At 41.6% G+C, this 20647-nt stretch overlaps 1 protein-coding gene across 2 annotated transcripts in view; it reads left to right on the top strand.

The window, feature by feature from the left end:
* The window catches only part of LOC111262076 (uncharacterized), a 120760-nt gene extending 101035 nt beyond the window's left edge, over positions 1–19725 (top strand). For both annotated transcript variants that reach the window (XM_086968955.1, XM_022836057.2), the window contains exons 4-10: positions 2662–2765; positions 4827–5032; positions 10624–10778; positions 11891–11969; positions 12283–12433; positions 15189–15339; positions 17170–19725. In XM_086968955.1, coding sequence (XP_086825081.1) covers positions 2662–2765; positions 4827–5032; positions 10624–10778; positions 11891–11969; positions 12283–12433; positions 15189–15339; positions 17170–17363 — 1040 coding nt within the window. In that variant the 3' untranslated portion in view covers positions 17364–19725. The remainder of the gene's footprint in view (positions 1–2661; positions 2766–4826; positions 5033–10623; positions 10779–11890; positions 11970–12282; positions 12434–15188; positions 15340–17169) is intronic.
* Positions 19726–20647: the final 922 nt, after the last annotated feature.

Here is a 20647-nt window from a genome sequence, read left to right as displayed (position 1 = left end):
TGTGTTCGTATCCACATTGGGTAACGTGCGTCCGTGTTGGCGTTGTTGCTCATTGATATGTGCGTGACGCTTCAATCTATCTTTACGCTCTGTTGAGCCTATTCAACTGCGTAATGATGACGACGACAGTTGAAACAAACGAGCATCTCTTGCATCTACACACATTTACCCGTTTCTACCGTCATATTTCGTCCAATGACATCTAAATATCAACAATATTGTTCTGTACTGGTACTGCCTCAAAATTCGTTAACATGGCCGTCTAGTTCACCTATATAGTTCTGGGGGCATTTGTACACACACGCGCGTTCCTATAACTCTACTTGTTCAACTACATGTAAAGTATAAGACATGGAGTTATAGTGGCAATCGTTCTATTGTAGTTGGCCAGTAACCCTACAAAGACATCGGCTTCGCCAGCGCCGCCTGTCGTTCCCTCGATGGTACATACGATTGTCTATACTATCAACAATCCATGAGTCAACGCGGTGGGAGCCGCTACTGGGCAGGTGCACTGGTAACAACCCATTTTTCCTTAGCGAATGCCTCTAACAGCTTAGCCGTTTGTAAGTGCTTATGCTGTAAGCTCTGCCATTGCCTCTTCTTGCTTGTCTTCACAAACCAAGCATGACGTCATGAAGCACTGATTGCTGACAAACTTGTTATATACCGCAAGAAGTTTACGTCTGTTTCTCTCTCATACAAAGGACGGGTCTTTTCGTTTTGTGCATAAAACGAGATGGGGAAGCCTTTTCCTTCCTCATTACCCCAGGTGTCCCGCTAGGTCCAAAATGGCGTTTTGGGATGCGACGACAGTGTTTCGAAATTGGCCCGTATGACATGCAACCTTCCTGTCCAACCCGAATGCTGCTGCGATGTGTGTGACCTAGTAGTGTATGACCTCTGCGAATGCTCATTGAGTGGCCCGTGTAGACTGCTTTGCATTGGATTATAACGCGTTTACCTCTCTAACGAAACCGACCAAAAAACCCTTGGCTGGCTCAATAACCTATGGGTATTCAATCACATAATGTTGATACGAAAGTGCTAGATGTACCAATTGTAATTAAATGGTCAGATCGTATCGGACGTAAACCTCGAACGAGTAATTTTCTACTGTCATATTTCGTCTAATGACATCTAAATATCAACGATATTGTTCTGTGTTGGTACTGCCTCGAAATTCTTTGAGATGGCCGTCTAGTTTTCCTATATAGTTCTGCGACCGTAAGCACAAATTAGAATAATTTAGGTTAGGTCCTATATATGGTACGTCAGAGAATTGTGTCGATAAGGGTGCAGTACAAAAATGGCGAAGCGGGTTTATAATAGGTAACGATAACCTGGATGCTAATTATTTCTGTGCCGACTGCTTTGATGCAGCATAAGAACTACCTAAGAGTACCAAATGTTAACTTTCAACCGAGTTTGAAGTATTTTTTTATTTTTCGTTAAACAACATGACTGGTAAGTTGAGATAGTGTCCGTTTACCAGAACTTTACGTAACATATTTCTTATATTAGCTCCTCAAAAAGCGGTTTTGAATTGCGTCAGTTGAGGTTTACTGCTGAAGTTATAGAGGAGACAGCACTTGCATCAGCAATAATATTTCTAGCATTATTAATGAAAAAATTGAAAATATTTCCTATCAGTTTCCGATTTTTTCTGTGTTAATATTGCATTTAATTACATGCCAATCACCTCATTGGTTACTGAAATTTTACTCTATAGTTTTCGTTCGCTTCCTCGTTTTTATATATATACATATATATATATACATACATATATATATATATATATGTATATAGGATTGCAACGCTTACGACAAATGCTGTTATAGCGTTAAATAGTTTACGTCACCTGTTCGTTTTCCTGCTTTTGCTTTTGTTGTAAATTGTTATGTCCGAGATATTGATCAACATGAGATACGGTGGTAACGGGCGATTGTTACCAGCAGAGCACCACCGTAAATTGTCTGTAACTACAACCATTTACATCTGGTTGTTGTTTTTGTTATTATCGGTAATGGTGTTTCTGTTGCTTTGAGGCGCCTTCCATCTTTCTTCTACCCCTTCTATTCATAACGGTGCCTGTACGTGTGCGTGTGGTGCTGATAGCCGCCAATATATATACGGTGTTGCACTTCCCTTTTGGACCGTTATAGCCGTTCTCATTCGGTATCTATCTGTCTCTCTTTGCTAGTATTGTTAGTGCAACAACAGTCACTATTATCATTTCTGCTACCATTGCTATCGCCGTTGTTATGGTCGTTACGTTACTTTGGTACCTAGTTTCATTTGTTCCCTCCTAGCCGGCTCCAGCTGGCGACTCTGTTGCAAAAAAAAAAAAAAAAAAAAAAAACGTCTAAAATTTAGTTTCATTTTTAGGCACTATAAGATTTTTACCCGCAGATCCTCAGAATTTGCTACGTATTCTCTCTTTTTGTTACGAATATTGGAATTACTACTGTTATTAGCGATTTGTATTGCAAAGTTCGTTTATTTTGCTGATATTCAATGGATATCAATAAAATAGAAGTACTAATTACGAATGAAGGTCAAAGGGGCTGGCGTAAAAAGTGTGCTAATCTTAGATAAGACTGGATAAATTTTTCTTATTATTGTTATTGGTGTGTGCCGACATTATCGGATACGTTCCAGGTTGTGTGCCCAACTACACAAACAATCGGCAGGCGGCAGTTTTCGACGTCCCGATCCGTGGTGACTTCAGATGCGGAGTCGGAAAGATGACCAACAAAATAACTGTAAGTTCACTTTAACTTACTTTCGCAAGCCAATACGTATTGTAAGAGTATGCAAAGCTTCCACTACGGCACAATTGAGCTAAACTAGAGCATATTGTGGTAACTATATATTTCACAATGTTGACTACATGATGATGCTTGGCGCCATTGGTTTTACTTATCATTTACGTACACTAATGTATGTATATAAGGAAACCGACGAGGTGCACTCATTGTCTATATGCCGCACTACCCTGCTTGCCTCTCGCCAATTCAGTATCGGATGTGATTCTATCTCAAGAAACGCGTCGGCAAATAGTCGCTAATTAAATTTTTCTACCTCTAAATTAATGCATTATCTCATTGTGTTTCGACTTCGAGGGGTGTTGTAGTTCCAAACGTGACCTTCCTATTAGCTTCGTTGCTCTATTCGCAAATACCGATTCAGCCATAGAAATTGAGGCTTTATCTAAGTAACGTACCTTTGGTTCTTTTACTTTAAATTACGCATAGGATGTTTTCACAGTTTTGCCACATATCAGATTCCTGTACTTGGTTCAAGGGCTGTTCTTGAGCTTGAAAGTTTCTGGCAGGTGTCACGCTTTCGGAAAACGAAAGACCTAAGTAGATATTAACATAATGTTACGATTATTTCTCTATATTCGGTCTGATTTCAATGAGCTTGTCTTAATATATCCATTTATGAATGGGCTATCATCTGCATGCAAAACTCATCGTGATTATTAGCAGGATACGTTCCCGAAAGCCTCTTGCTTTTTTTCTACAACGTGAAAGCTGGTGGACTAAATGGATATCTCGACAATGTAACCTGTTACATTTCCTAAACTCTGTGTTTATTGTGTAACGTATTCCTATAGGGATCGGTGTTTGTTGACTGATTAATATAGGAAAATCTCATTTCCTCCAGCCTGGCTTTTACAGTTCTAGTTTTGATTAGGATTTTGTATTGTTGAGTAGGGACGTTTATTTCTATTTTGTTGAACAATGACTGGAAAATAAGTATAAGGGAGGAGTTCCGCGCTCCGCTGACCATGAATCCTGCTGGCAGAGACAATGCATAATGCGGATATAAATTGGCTTCTGAAATATGGGTGAAAGACAATCGGGTAAAACATGCTACAAACGCTTTGTAGTTATTTCATGCAAGTAATAGGACTGCAGGTCTTGTACAAATGTCCTGCAATTGTTACATCTGAGTCGGGATGATGTGTTGTCTCTACATATGTTTGACCGAACTACACAGCACTGGACCACAACTATGACTATCGGCTGGGGGTCCAGAAAGCACGAAAACGTTTTCTTACTTGCGTTTGTGGGGTCTTCGTTGTGGAAAGGAGATGCACAACTTAGAGGAGAAAATAATGGCGTTGAGCGGAAAGGAGCGAAGCAGACAGGTCACCAGACTTGTATGCACTGCTGATAACCGGTATATATATATATATATTTGGGACCGATTTTGTACACATTTCTTGCTTATTGCTCCTTCAGTGCTCTCTCTTTTTAGAGTTTGACCTCAAACGGCGCATATGTTATAGCAGGAAGGTCACCGAAAGCCGAGATCCTTTATATGAAGCTACCTAAAGCTAGAACAAAAAACTAAGCCTCATTGTATAGTTATGTACAGAATATCCAGATCTTTTATTTGCAGTGTATATATATATATACATACTGCAAATAAAAGCCGTATATATATATATATATATATATACACGTCTTTGACATAAGCAAATGGTTGCTTAGATGGGCCAGGAATAACTGCTTTGACATTAACGGAAAGCTAGTCAGTACTCCTATGGCTTTATAAGGTGACAAATATTGAGATTACACCTATGCTTTCCCGCGTTCACGCCTGTTTGGCAGAGCCTTTCATTCTATGTGATGTCTAGTTACTCTTAGGTGTCTCGAATATCCTGTCAGTCTATTCATTTATGCAGCCTTAGTTACCAATTGTGGCTTAGAGCTTCACGCTTTTTACTGGTAAATGGACCAAATTGGCTAAATTTAATTAAGATTATTTATAGCGAGTCGTTGATACAAACTTTTTTTTAATATTTATTGCAGGGCTTAAAGACATACTTTCATCGCATCGTGCTTGAAGAAGAGCAGCATCAGCTAAACAGTAGCGATGAAGATGCCGTAACTGTAGGCAGTAAATCGCGGCAAACTATCTTCTTTAAATGCCAGCTTGCCGACCGGAGGCGGTTATTTCTCAATAGGGCCAAAAGGGCTGCCAGTTCGCAGTTCCCCTTTGAGCTTGTTGAGCCTGAGTAAGTGTTTTCTGCCTATATCTATACTGTTAGATATTTTACATATTAACTATAAGTCTGTTTTACATATTGACTATAAATTATTAAGGGCAAGTTAAAACGAATATGTGAGTGTCTGGTTAAAGAAATTCGAGTAACAGATTTATCAAGAGACGCTTTGCCTGTTAATTTCAACACCTCTTATATCTTAAACTACCTATGACAAACAACCATCTATGTTTCACAATGAACATTGTGTAAAGAGTTGTTATATTATGTATTCACTGCCTGATAGATATAGCTTATATCGTGTAAACGATGTAATCTGCTAATCAGTAGCAGTTATATAGCCAGATTTTGCCTGAAATAGTACCAATAGGGCTGTACACCAGTTCTAGTCTAGCATTACGTAAGTGTACTGTTTGTTACGTTTAATAATTCATAAATGGTGGAGCCGAGTACTAGAATAAAATAGGACTGATTCTATATAGTCCTCTACATAAAAAATTATTCCCGATTTCCAGATATGTTTAATATTTTTCGTCGGTCATCGACCTAAGGTTGCACATAAGCTATCCTATTTTTTTCTTGATGTTTATCTGTCAGACAAAATGGAATGGAGTTCTACAGCACTCGTTAGAGAAAGACAAAAAGTGTTATGGTTTAACTGGATCAGGTAGACATAGCCATTGACATCAAATAAAAGAGATTCAGTCAATTCTTTACCTCCGATTGAGAGAATTCTTGCTTAAGCTTTATATCTATTTTCTCTACGGTTTTGGAAGTTTTTGCTTCAAATAGAACGACCTTAACTTTGTTAGGGCCAGGATCTTGAAGTTAGTGGGGGATGTGGGGTCGCGAAGGGGACAGCTTTGATGTGCCCTGCCTGGAGTTGTATCTTCCTCCTTTATCTGAGCAATGAGGATATTAAAATCATGTTAGGTCTTTTCTATCCCCTTCCCTAAACCCTATTCTCTAACTTCCCTTTAGTGGCCGACTTTTTCGACATACGGTGGACGGGCCTTCCCTTTGGTCTAGTCTTTCTTACCCTGCTTAAAATGAAGAGGTCTACTTTGCGAAATTAATCTCGTTGTTCAATGATGACATCGACGTCGAGGTTCAGCTATTTCATTGTTGGATCGGATCTTCTACCGGTAAATCTGTGTCCTTTGTTCAAATCCCCGTTCCTGGAGTCCTTTTGCTTCTTCTATTCTTCCGTCGCGACGGTAGTGTTGGCAGTGAAATTCTCTCGTAGAATAATGCTGGGGTCAGATTTAGGTTGAGTCCGACTTGGTGGAGCTTGTTTAGTTCTATTTGATTCGTAAACTACTTTCTTAATAATTTGGACATTCTAATCACTAATTAAGCTCAGTCAATATATATTTTCATAGTGATTATATTAGATCTATATATATATATTAAGTCAAGAAATGATTTCGAAAACTTCTAATCCTTGCTATTCGTATATTCGATTTGGTTTGAGATCTGTTGTTAGTCTGTAGCTATTTCCATACGATCAAATCATGTGGCCGAAAAACTCCATAGTCATAATTTCCCCATGGAGAGATACGCAACTGCGACCATTTGGGTTGGCCAAGAAATTGATGACGGATGCGTAGTGTATGACAACATTTGTTAAAGTTGTTGTTGTCAGAACTTCGGAGTTGAAAGCTTCTCTTTTAATCGGCAATAAACTTCGTGGTCTATTGCGTGAAAATTTGGCCCAACCACCTCGAAGGCTTTCTGTACAAATAAAAGTAGGTCGCATCATGATTCGGCAGCATGTATTAGGGACTATATTAAAGAAAATAATGTGGGTCTCATATAAGCTCAATAGAAGTTCTAAGGATTTGACCTTATACGTACTATTGCTCATTGAATAGTAGCAAAAAAGTTATTTCTTCACGAAAACTGTAGTAGGAAGATAAATCGGTTTCTACGATAACCTAGAGCTCTACATAAAGTAATCAAATCTCAAATGAGTCTCAGTGAAGACAAGCGATAACACTGGGTAGGATTTAAAATGGGTTCTTACTCTGTTCTTAGTTTCTGACTTTGAAATTGTAAAATGCTCAGTGCATATTCCGACTTTACGCGGTTAGTCAAACAGTAAATAGACAACCATTCAAAACGTCTAATGTGATCTTAAGCGGTAAAGTATTCAAAATGATCGAATTATCTGGGAGTATTTGCCTTCATGGAACTGTGGCAATGCAGGCAAGTTTGGCACATCTGGGATCAAAATTCTTGTATGCAAGCTCAGATCGTGCTCTTTGAAAACTACAGGTTTTCAAACTTATACAGTTAACCTCGGAAAGTAAGCGATTCAAAACCAGAGACAGAACTTTGAAAACGGGTCTATTAATAGATGGCCTTCGTGTACGTTCCCTACATCAGCCGAGGAATTTGTGTGTTACCCGAGCGGTCAAAAAAGCTATAAACTATTTTATTGAAAGTTAGTTTTTTAGCAGTTTAAGTGGGCTGGAGAACGGAATCACGTTCTGACCGACTTATTATATGTACATATAAGTTCCTCATTAACTTTTCCGTTCCTCTTCAGTTCCGGACGTTCTCAGTAGTCGATATTTGGAACGCATCCAGCGTTGTTGAGAAGGCAGCAAGTCAAAGACCCAAAAGGCCACAAAAAAGCGCCTCTGCGCTCGAAGAGCGCCATTATACCATTTGGTTACTTTGACGCCTATGTCCGGATATTAGCAGTGCAGTACCGTACGACGGCTAAGGCTATAACAGACAAGTTAGAGGCACAGGGGGAAATATACGAAAAAGGGGTAGAAGCCCTGTGTAGTATAAGATGGTGGCTGCACCGGCAGCCTATATTCTATCCGACCGGCGATCGACAAGAGAACAGTGTATTCGCTGTTGGGCTGACTGGGCGTTAGTTGGTTGGCTTGGTTGGATGACACGGCTTCGGCAGTTGATCTCGTTGAATATGGCGACGAACAGAGCGACGTCAATGGAATGTCGTGCTCGTTGCAGCTGTAGTCTGGTTAGTTGACCCTCTTCCCCATTCGATAGCAAATCACGTCGTTCGCCCCGTCACGAGCATCCGGTAAAATAGTGAGCGAAACAACTTTCTCGAGGGCAATACGGAGTTGGTTCGTTCGAATGAATAGCTCGTCTCACAACAGAGAGAGTTTGAGGTGCCCCCGTAGGGCAATCGGCAGCTGCCATCTATTGGTCCGTCGAAGCAGAATCACGCAGCACTCGTTGTTCATCGCGTGCTTAGCTTTATCCGCTTATTCCCACAACAACCAGCATAGTTTCTAAACGGACTAAATTTGCAATTTTTCGCCGTCATTGTCGTCAGTCACAATCAGCACCGTCGCCATTGTCATTTCTACATTTCAGCTAACGACGTTATTGGCCAAACCACTGAACGTCATTAAGCGCGAGGCCTATGACGTGGAGCCGTGTGTAACAAAGTGACGTCCAGTTGAAAGTTGTAAGGAGCAGAGCATCGTCAGTGGCCCAACAAACCCACACACTGACAGTACAGTCGTATAACAGTTGGAAAAGCCGCACATCGAAGCTAGCCAGGCAAGTCGTAGTGGTCATCAGCGCTGATTTGCACTCTGTCCACCAGGCAGCAAAACTTTTCGCCCACTTCTCCGCTAAGTCCCTGTTTTCTCCCATTGGCTCGGTTGGATATGAGAAAGACGTTGTTCTACGGCGAATGGGAAAAAGCGCTTTCTTCCGCTGCTTGAAGCGCGGCAAGCAAAAACGAAATCGTTCTCTCTCTTGCAGATCCTGACATGGCCCGAGAAAAGCCGTAGTACTTTCGTCTCTCCAAGCCGCTTCTCCCCAATTCCGTTCGCTATACGTGTGCCCTGTTTTCGTCCCCGAGGGAGGCAACTGTGTGTGCGCCTCTCTCTGGGACAACAACCGTTGGAACTCCTTGGGTCGTTCGTATTTGATTCTGCGTTCGTGTCCGCACTTAGGCGCTCCTTGACAAAGTACATCATGTATCAAACTGTAGCGGGTGGGAGCAGAATGATGCAGCGAAAGTAACCAGAAACAAGCAGGTGGATACTGCAAGAGACAACGACGTGCCGTGTGTCGCCATAGGAAATGTGGCAACGACTGGGCGAAAGAACGAGCAAACGAAAGAGGCACCGCGTAACGAACAAATGAGGCCAAAGTACAGATTCGCATCCGGTATTTCGTCATGTTCGGTATTCGCAGAGAAGAGAAACTAGTTTGTAGATGCCTACCTGAGCCAACCGAGTTCAGACCAAAAAAGGGCAGGCCGAAAAAAAGAGGCTGCATTGGCTTTGACTGGTATGAGAGGGCGGTAAAAACGAGGCCGGGGACAGTGGTCACGGAAGAGAGACAATCAGAGAGGGAATATAAGGATGGTGCTGGAGGAAAATACCAACGCCATGGGGCGAACACAGTAGAACGTAGTATCTTCTGCAGGTTGAGATGCGTCACGAGAACAGCCAGCCTAGTCCTAGCCGACACGTTAAACAAGCCAAGTTCCTTACACGGGCTCAGTGCCGGTTTTTCAGCCTTCCAGTTCCCGGCCTAACCACTTCGTTGTTTGCCACTCCGTTGCCTACTAGGTTTCTTACATTGCGTACCCAGGCTTAGTAAACAAAGGCGCGGAAAGAGGCACACAAAATACCGTTTGCTGACAGACACACGATACAGATTTCGGGAAAGAAAGTAAGCCTACGGAAATAGCGAAGGCAAGCGGCGGCGAGCGAATAACTGAAGAAGAACAGAAGAGAACTTCGTCGACTGGACGATTGTTAGTCGTTATCCAAGGTTGGGTGAGTCTGCTTTGCCGTACATCCTGGTGCGCTTTGGTCCGGCCACGTCGTCCTTGTTATGGGTCTTTTTGTGGTGGTGATCGATGCTAGTCTGAAACGAGCAGCAGGCGAAGCAGGATGCGCGACTTCTTGGCCTGGTGTCAGGAGCCTTCTCCTTTTGCTTTGTGTTTTGGACAGAAGCGACTGACGGCGCTCAGTGACGTCACCCGGCTGTTCTCGCCACCGTCTTCTATTTGGTGTCGACGGAGGCTTACCTTACTGGTCTGTGCCATTGCTGCAATCGCCGTCAAAGCTAATGAGCTGTGTGTAACAACAAAGACATTCTTCCTAGCTGCCAACAGTAAATGCAAACCGTTTGCTGGTCCTCTGTTTCAACGAACGGTGAACGGAGAGGTTTCCTGTTTCCTGGTCAGCGTCGTCTGCGCTTGTTTTTTCTTCATACGGCAAACGAGCAGCAATACTAGCAGTCTTTCGCTGGCATCATTTATTAACTTTTAATATCAGAGCTAGATAAAGTGAAGTAAAGTAGAAAATATTAAGGGCTTCCAATGGAAAACGAATGGTTCACTCTATGGCAAGGCTCGCACGGCAGCATCCCATAATAACATCAGGTCTGCATAGCAGATTCTAAGTATAACGAAAATAAAAATGAACACTTACAATCGAGGCTTATTAAAAGCGCATATAAGATCGGAATTATGAAGCTGAATAATTTCGGTCGTCTCATTATGTTGTTTTGTGCTTTTTTTTTTATTTTGTTTCGGTCCATTCTGGCTTGCTATCGTTACTTCACGGCGACTTCACTTCGACTTCTAACAGTCATCTGAACATCACAGAGTACATCGAAGCCCATGCGCCTGTACCTTACCTCGAGATAGGTATCCGCCAGAATGGCCGGTTGCTAGACACAACGTTCAACGTGCAACCAGGCACGCCACTAGAAATGGTTATCTATCTTGATCAGAAAAGCAAATGTGAGTATAGACTATATACATTTTTGAATAGAACACTAATCTTGTAGTTCTCTATTAGAGAGCAGCATATATATGTACATATGTTTATACATATATCGCACCTACTATTATATATACGATACAACAACGTTACCCAGTTATGCAAATATAATAATCCTTATCACTTAGCAAGAATATGTCGCTTTCTAGCCATTATCTTCTTTCTTTTTTTTGGGAAAAGGGGATGAGAGGCTAATGTGTGGGTTAACTTAAGTAGACAGGAGCAGCAAACAGGTGCTGGTTTAGGTACAAATCACCAGGGGAACAATAACGCCGAAAGTAATGCCAGCTGTTAGCTGATTTCGGTTCTGGGAGTAAACGTAGGAGAAGATCAAGGTACGGGAGTGAGAGGGAAAGGACAGTGGCCGGTGGGTGGATTGTGATTGCTTGGCAAGTCTACACGGGAACAAAGGCTACCGATAGTCGGTATCGGGTCAAACAATCTATTAGCCATTGCTCCCACCACAACTACTATCATTTCAAGGGATGGAGGAGGACAAGGCGATGGCGACGACAACGACCAATGGCACCCACCGAATGAACGATTCGAAGAATCACAGTTGACCCTATCGTCGGCTTGAAGTGGAGCGAAAGTGTGGTTGTGTTCTGTGGGTCTGCTACCTCGTGGCTTCTAGCTTTCAATTTTAGTAATATCGTCTGCTGGTCGCCAATGGCCTCAACCGACACGGAAACCCACATTATCTGATCAATGTGTGAATTGCTTCCCAAGAGAAAATGAGGGATATAAAAATATGTCATCTGGCTACTGAACTCCAATTGACTAATGGGCTGAATAGGTCTTCCCGACTACCAGCCGCACTGTCATTTAACTTTTATCTATGTATCATTATTTAATTAAAAGTTAGCAATGGGCCAAATACAGGTTGCCATGCGTGTGTACTACGCACCTAATCTTCTTGAGGTCATTGGTATCGATAACAAATTGCACGATTTTGAAAAGTGTTCGTATGCATTTGCGTAGTTTAACCGAGTAGTTCCTCATTGGCAAAAACTAAGACACACAATTCTGTGAAGATAACTATATCTAACTTCAGGACATTTAAAATTTCCAGCAACTTACGGGATTTTGAGCACTTTCCTGAAGGTGTCCGACAGTGCAGGAAAACAAGAAGAAGTAATCATTATGAATGGGTAAGACACTATGACGTAATTTTTTTTGCTAACTAAATTCATGCACATTTCTAGATGAGTCGTTAGAGTTGTGTTTATTTTTCATTGACTGGATAGCAGAGTGAAATTTTTTCATCACCAACAACTTGTTATACACGATATACTGTAAAGTAACTTCTCTGCAATTTTGCTTTCAGTTTATTAAACGTTTTGTCTTTGTAGATATTTTTACATATTTGCAGGAGACTATTTGTTCTCGTAAAGTATTAGTGTAGCACATATTTTGTAGCTAGGGTAATGCATTTATCTTTTTTTTTTCAACTTTTTATTACAGATGTTCGATTGATCCATACATCTTTTCGAATTTCGAAACGCCTGACGGGGGAGATACACTTAGCGCATCTTTTAAAGCATTTAAATTCCCCGAGTCGAATTACGTGATGTTCTCCGGGACGGTGTCCATATGTATAAATAGATGTAAAGGGGTAAGTTATTACGGCACGGCGTGAATTCTATGAAATATTTCCGTTTTCGAATCGACGACCCCGTTCGTTTGAGATGGCAGTTTTGGGTATCAATTTGAGGCGGCTTGGGTGAGCGAAAGTACCTACCACTTTGAAAAATGAACACGCTCGTTGGACAACCCATGAAGAACGTTACCCAAAGTAACTCGAACAACTATTGTAATCTATGCTGTAGACATTTATGATCAAGTCTAGAACGAATACTTTTATTGTATTTTACTGCAAGATAAAGCGCCAACCATTCCTCTTAGTAGGTGGTTGAAAACACCCTGTTTCTGTTTCAGTGTTCATTGGCGAACAAAGTATCTATTTCTCCAAAAAGGGTGTATCGCGTCAAAGGGCTTGTCACAAATTTGCGTCGCTAGCCATGTCTAATCTTCTACAGATCAAGATCTAGTCTCGCGACCATCCATCCATACAGCCTTTCTCTCAGTTTACGTTTTTTTGTGCATAAGAATTATACTGTCATCCAGCGTAAGTGAAACATAGGACAGCGACGTCGTGAAACGTCGTAACAAAATAATTCGCTAGTTTGAAGTGTCGACTTACCCCAGAATGGCTCTTCTATAAAATAGCACTTTTTCCTTACCTCTCTTTCCTAGACCTAGTACTAGCGAGAAGTAGCTTTTCAACAAGCTTTTCAAGCAGCTTTTAAAACAACAAATGTCGCAATAAGATAATAGAAATAATTCTGGCAGGGACCATTTAGCCTGTTGGCACGGGGTAAACAATAAGGCGTTATCGCTGCCGGAACGTTTTTACTCGCAAATAACGCACAAGAAGCCTGATTTTCTAAATAAAAACAAGCCATATTGCTTGACTAAGGGGCATGCGAAAATTTAGAAATAAGCTAAACATACATGTACGAATGTCGTATCACATACGCCTATTTGTATCTTTAAAGTTGACAACGGGTTAGTGTCATTTGGTGTTCTTACGGGTAGTTATGATGTTAACCTGTGAAGTTCTACAGTGGTGCATACATCTTTTAGTGAATACTGCATTCCCACATTCTCATGCCTGCCTATGCATGCGTGTTCAGGTATAACAGTGTAACCGTGAAATTATATAAGCTACTGTAGATACAAGCTGTGCTTGATAAAAAATGATACGAATTTTGCTAAGACGGTTGCAAAATAACTCTAAACAATGGAAAACAGCTTGACGATAACTTGCCTTCCGTGTGGGTGTGTATGCGTCCACATTTATTTTTCATACCTAAACGAACCGAGGATATTCATTGGAAGGTATTGGGCAAAAATAAGGGCTTCTTATAGTGCACTCTAATAGGCTAGTAATCCTAATGATCATCGAATATATGTTTTCGTCTTGTCTACGTGTAAACGTATTTCTACTGCGCAGTCATGGTCTTGCCTAGCTGACTGGGCGCACGCTTACGCTAGTGCCGATGGCAGAAAGCAACGTGTTATTATTACTATTGGTGTTGTGCTTTTTACTACGCTCGTTTGAAAATGGACAGAAGAAGAAAGATCCGTAATGCTAAGAGGGCCGGCAGTTCGGTCAAATGCAGCAATAGAAAACCTACCTCTGTGCACATAAAACATCTCATTTCATAGATATCTATGTATGTAAGATTTTTTTAACGTATTTTAAGCGTACATATGTCTGCTACATATGCGCTTATGTTACTGCTGCTGCCTCTATACTTTTTCCATATTCGTAGTCTTCCGCCATATCTTATACACTGATGCCCGGTCAGAGTCATTGTCAGTCTACGAGTATGGACATCGCGCACGAACTCAGCTATGCTGCGGCATTCAGGGTAAACACACATTCTGTAAAGTAGTCGGATCACGGCTGCATATACAGCTCGACGTAGATAGAGCAGCAGTATAGCCTCGATATAGCCGGATCCCGTAAAATCCCCTGCGATCTGTGGCAGCATTACGGTTAGCTTTAGTGATGGCGCAAAGAGCCTCATTGACTTCGTCTTTAGAACGCGGTAGGCGGTTGGTTGAGTTTTCCCATAGAGGCTGGTCGTTTATGCATGAGAACAACGATGAAAGAGGGAATGACGCATGGCATTGCACATGCGATGCGTTCTGCATAAAGTAGGCATACCCTACTACCTCCAGCCGCCGAGAATACACTGATGGGCTATCTATTCTAGCTCGTCGTAGGTTAATGCATCGGGGGTGCACTTTCTGGCTGTTTTGATACAGCTAAAGGGGTTTGCCTAGCCTGTCCTCGGCAACTGCGTTTGGATTTGACATATCGGTTAGTCCTCCTTCCCATTGTACGCCGGAATCCGCTCTAGGTTCAGAGGTTTGTTCTAGTGTGTGTAGGAACAGATAACGACAGATTTCTGATAATAGGCTAAGCAAATGAGTAGAGCAAGCTGACTGGGAACCGTTTAAGTTACACTCAACAAAAAGCTAGCACTACAATTAAGACAAATAGAAATAGTAACTAGTGCCCCGCAAGATCTTATTATTAACTATTAAACATTATAAATTGCCTAAGTAAGTTCTGTAAAGAATATATAGAATGCTGCAAACGCCAGTTATTAAAATCGATCTTTCGCCTGGCGAGCAGTGAGACGCTAACGCCATCCTGAAAAATCGAAGAATAAATGTATGACACTCTCACGTTTTGAAGGATAAAAACTTGGCATAATTTGTGGCACGGTTAGCAAATCAAACGTTTTAACTGTGAAAACAAAAATCATTCATCAATTAATACTCGTTATTCACAGATTCCATGTGGCAATGGTCAGTTGGGTTATGGGCGGCGCAAACGCGAAATCCCCGCGACGCTGCCCAAGGACCCAAATGCCCTTTACAGTGTAGAACTGTCAACGATGCTCAAGGTACGCTTCGATGACGATTTCTTCAAACTAAACAAAGGTAGGTCTTCATTGATACTTCAATTTTTGTTACGTTAGGTGTAACTGTCCAGTTGACATATTATATACGAGGCAAATCTATCTATTTAGGTTTTTGTTATTTTCAATAGTTTCGCCAATAACTTTCGAAATACCGTGTCTATATATATATATATATATATATATATATATATATATAGGGTTCGTTTTTTACAAATGGATCGATTCGCAGTCCTTCGCTGTCTACACAATCTTGTCGTTGGAAGAGGGTGGTGTTATCTTATACGTACAGACGTATTGGAAAGTTGCTCGCCCTTATTCGATTCGATATCGTTCTGCCCTGGAATATTTTCTTTCCGGACAAGGAGAGTATATCGCTCTACGTAACGCCGATATCGTAGGCGGCAGTGATATCAAATAATTTACAGAAAATGCTAAAGTAACGCATCTTCATTAAGGCAGACTTTGTGACCCAATAAACTTTCATTTCAGCGTAAAGCTAGATTTATGAAAATTTCTAAAAAAAAAAAAAAAAACCGTACTGCTCAACTGATGCAGTCTTTCCGCAACTTTTCTGTGGAGATAACAGGGTCAGAAAAAAACGAGGCTTCGGGTCGCAAGCCTGAGTTGAATAACGGGCTGACAAAAACAATATGGCCGCTATTGTAGCACAACACTGGACGATAACACCAGAGAGTGATGCGCGTATCAAGGCGAAAAAGTGGGTCCCTCCATGGTTTGTTCTGTGTTTCATTCTAGACCCCTTGTCCCATTATCTGCCGTTTCGTGCCAGCGGCGATCTCGACAACGTGTCTTCCTTCTACAGGGAATGGTTCTGAAAGCGTTGAGTGGATCAAGAGTGTTACCGTCGAGAAGAGACAGACAGAAGCAAAAAACGAGCAGTATATCTACTCTATCGTGCTTTACCGTTGGAGCCTGCTCGTAGACAAGATAGGCCATATGGAAAGGGGTTATGCTTCACGCTGCACCGCAGTCTTTTCTCTCTTCCAACTCACTTACCAACGGTGGCAGCAGCAGCAGCAGCAGCAACAGCAGCTATAGCAAACATCGTAGATTTTTTTCGCCAAGAAGCTTTTTAGGGCTTGATTTCTCCATTGTGCTGGGCTGGAGAATTCGGCTGAGGCCCAACAATCTAACGGACGTTTACCAGGCGTTCGTAGCAGGGTTATGAGAATTTGCGTTTTCTCCATGCAATTTCTTTTTAGTATTTCTCCTCATTCTTATTTTCTGTGGCTATAGTTGTTCTCGACTCTGCCATTTTCTCTCTCCGACGGGTGCTTTCTTGACATACGCTGCTTGTCTCAAAAGCGAGATGCACAGTGCCGTACTGAGCTAAATAAATTTGACAGCAAGCAAGCCACATACGTATATACAAATATGAAGACTTACATCTGCACTAGAGCAAACTGGATGCCGAAGCCCGAGTGATACAGCAAATGTCTTCTACGCTCTAGAATTTGCAAATTGCCTCCATTGGTTCCAAATGCGTTTCTTCTAGTTTCTGTTTCTACTCAAACCTCAAATGCACCTCTTCCACTCAAATCAGCGGTAAAAAATAATCGGTAATGGCTACGCACACCGTTGTTGTGGGTACTATCTTTCGCAGATGATAATTTAATATAGGACACTCACATAGGAAATATACCCGAAACTTGTTGGAAATGTCAATACACCCATATATATATATATATATTATCATTTGTTTTCTAGATTATTCTGAGCATGTATCGTGCTTGTGTATGTTGAGGCGGCGTAGAAGTAAATTCGAACACAGATGTGAAATTCATACAAACGCTAATTAGATTGTCTACTACACTTTCTTCTGTTTCAGCCTCATTATCAAGTGAATTTAACAAAGGTGCTGCACCGGTCTCGTCCCGTTTCATTGAGGCCAAAACGCAAGAGGTATTCGAACAACGAATATTCGCCTCAGATGCTTCGACCAGCCATTTGCGATTAGCGGCTGGACCTACAACGTTGCTACTGTATGTGATTGTCGTGACTAGCGTCACCCTCGCTTTCTAGACGCAACATCACAGCGTGCCATAGGCTGTCAGTAAGCGATACACATCTCTCGGACCTGGTCTGGGTAAATAGCGACAGTGGTGCGAGAGAGCAGAGATGCGAAAAGTGTTGACTCAGTACGAGCAGCTTGTTCTTTCCGCTGTTCTTAGACACTTTGACATCCGTGACGCGTGATTTCGATAGTTCCCACGCTACAGGTACGGCACACGCCACTGTATTATACCCAAAGAAAACCTCATGCACAAAAATACGTTTACGAAGTGCTAATCAGTAAAGGTACGAAATGTACCGTTTAGTGTAATCAGAGTTTGGATTCGGGAAGAGAAAAAAAAGCGTAGATTAGAAAGAAAGGATCTAAAAGAATTAATATATATATATATATATATATATATATATATAATGCCCAAATGTACAGGCACACTCAACTTGCAACATACAATACAGGACACATAAACATACTTACATTATAGAAGTATTTGATGACGAGCTTCAATGGCTGTATGTAGATTCGCCAATGCGTGATAATACTGCCAAGATAGGAAGTGCTATGGATGGTGTATGTGATCAGGCGTAATAGCCAGAGCTCCGTTATGAATGAAAACACGAGCACACGCCATGTGTACCTAGGCTTATGCAAAACTTGTTTCCAAAGCTTTATTCTGAACCTCTATAATTTCATAGTCTTCATACGAAATGATGGAAATTCCTGGGCTTTGACTAACCCACCCATTAAAGTTTCACGAGCACTGCCCGCATGAATAACTTCGTTGTACACACTCACTTAGATGTACCCATAGGGCATGAGTAACCACGAAAGGAGTATAACCCAGAACAACGGCAAGCGTAAGGCATGCGCTAGTCGAATGAAAAGCAGAAAACCGACGCGCATGCCAACGTTTTCTGCTTAGTAGACTTTACCTCTCGCTATTCCGCCATCCGATGCAGCAATACTGTTCCTGTTTGTCCGTCCCCATTTCTACGGCCAGTAGCATTATGACCCCAGTGCCGAATTCTTATCTCTATTTTTTCTATTTTTATATATATCTATATCTATCGTTCTAAAACTATCCAAGTCCACTTTACTTTCCATTCTGTGCCAAACAACAGATCCCATCGGCGAAACAAGAACACAGTAGAATACACTTACATCCAATCCAATATACACTCATACGATTATACAGTGATACTAAGAATAGACTATAGACGGAGAGCAACGAGCATATGTATTACTAATAAAGGCATCAAACACAGACACGCTCACTCACCATGCACTCATATACAAACATGACAACAAAGTGGCGTCTGGGCAAATTCGCTTTTATACACTATTGAAAATTGGAAACAAGCAAAGGACGGCTAGAAAACAAGTGAACTAAGTTCAAACGCAAGTAGGCCCGAAGGAGTCCAATCGGACAAAGGCGAGAGGCACAGCCTAGAGCGGAAAATGAGCGTACTCGAGCGAGAATAGGATCGATGGTAACTTTCTTGTTAACCTTGGAGGAAGCAATTATTGAGATCCACGCGTGGACCATGGTGCGCATGCAGGAAGCGAAGATTGGACCGACACCGAGTAGTTAGCTAAGTAAAGTAAATTAAGCTACTGCCCTATAGTCGACGTGGGTACGTTGCTTCGCAGTAGCGCTAGTTGAAGCGCCCAAAAGACCGAAAAAAAAAAGACTTAGCCAATGCTAGTTCTTCGGCATGTCAACACATCGTGCGACAGGACAAACACGCGGACTAAGTACGGTTCAAACAAAGTGTTGATATTTTCGATCGACGTGAGAAATAACAGCCAGTGACGATGTACAGGAAAAGAAAGACATTTTTCAAAAGAAAGAGTAGCGTATTGTGTAGTTAGATATACTTAGCCAGCTCCCATTTTAATGATATGGCAAAGATCTAGGCAAAGTGGGGTTAAAGTAATTATAGTCGAATATTTGCCTGATGACTAGCAGAGGGATGAAACAATGAATTAGGAAGTTATGGCACAACAGTTTGCCGAAGGTGACACACTCAGTGTGTTCTGGAGACAAGCAGACATCTTTATAAGTGTACGTATATCTATCTCTCATGCAGATTAAAGGCATGGCGCACATTGAGACAGATAAGGCGAACGAACTAGCCAGAGGATTAGCACTCATGCCAGAAGGGAATGATTGCCAGCAAAAGTAACTCCAACTAGAATAGAAAAAACAAACTACAAAGGCCGTCGAGTATCGGGATAGAATAAATGGGTGAACGCCGGAAGGAAGGGTGGTGGTAAGGGATGGGGAGGCTAACCTTGTAAGTACACGGTGTAATAGCCAGATGTAGCATAAAGTTAAAATGTGAAAAATAAAGTATACTATTATTTAAGATTGAATCGGTTTTATGTGTGTTTCTTTTACCCGTTACGACGCTTTCATGTCAATATACGATTGCATCTTCTCTAAAAAGTATGTAACAACGCTCAAAACTGTTCGGAGGAGCAAAAGCCAGTCGGTGTCATCCTTATCACTGTTAACGTGTTCCGCTTACACACGTCACTTCACGTACGTGTGCATAATCGCGATATGCGCGTGAAGCGTATGGACCGGTAACAGTCAAGAGAAACCGGTGAGCTTAAAGAATCGGTGTGCTAAAAACGTTAGCAAGATCGTAAGAAGCTTGTATCTTCTTTTCCGCATAAAGAAGAAACTTCGCAACGTCAGAACTTCATTACTACTGTTATTGTTATTCTTCTATAGTTGCGGTAGATAGAAGATGACTGCCGCCGATTCGACCGTACAAGCCTCGCTTCTCACTCCCAGAACGAGGCAAACAGCAGCTACAATTCCATGAAAAGATAAAACGAGCATAAAAGTGGCAAATTTTATACCGGGTAAAAGAATGTAGAAGTGCAGAGATGACGGTTAGTTTAAGAGACTGTATGTGTACAGTACGAGGCTATTTCTTACGTTCACGTTTTTTGTCTTCCTCGAAGGGCTTATATCTATTTTTCTCATTCAGTATTACGTGGACTTTTTCTCTCTTTTTTCGGCTGTTTTTCGTACTGTTCATACGCTGTCGAAATGGAGGGGCTGGGTTGCCACTAGACTAGGGAAGCAGGTATAGCTTGCTTGTGAAGTTACGTCTGTGTTTTATAGTTGTCGATAAAACAACGAACGTGCTGACCTACGAAGACCTTTAAAGAAGAAATCCCAGTTCGTAAAAAGGAGGCAAAACGAGCTGCTCAACATTTGTTGTTCGTTCCCGCATACGATCGTGCGTTACACGAGCTGCAGAAAAATCGATTTAGTAGTACT

The sequence above is a fragment of the Varroa jacobsoni genome, unplaced genomic scaffold (genome assembly GCF_002532875.2).
Source record: "Varroa jacobsoni isolate VJ856 unplaced genomic scaffold, vjacob_1.0 scaffold_626, whole genome shotgun sequence".
Lineage (NCBI taxonomy): Eukaryota > Metazoa > Arthropoda > Arachnida > Mesostigmata > Varroidae > Varroa > Varroa jacobsoni.
Note: the sequence above shows the minus strand (reverse complement) of the source record. Positions and strands in the feature narration are given on the sequence as shown.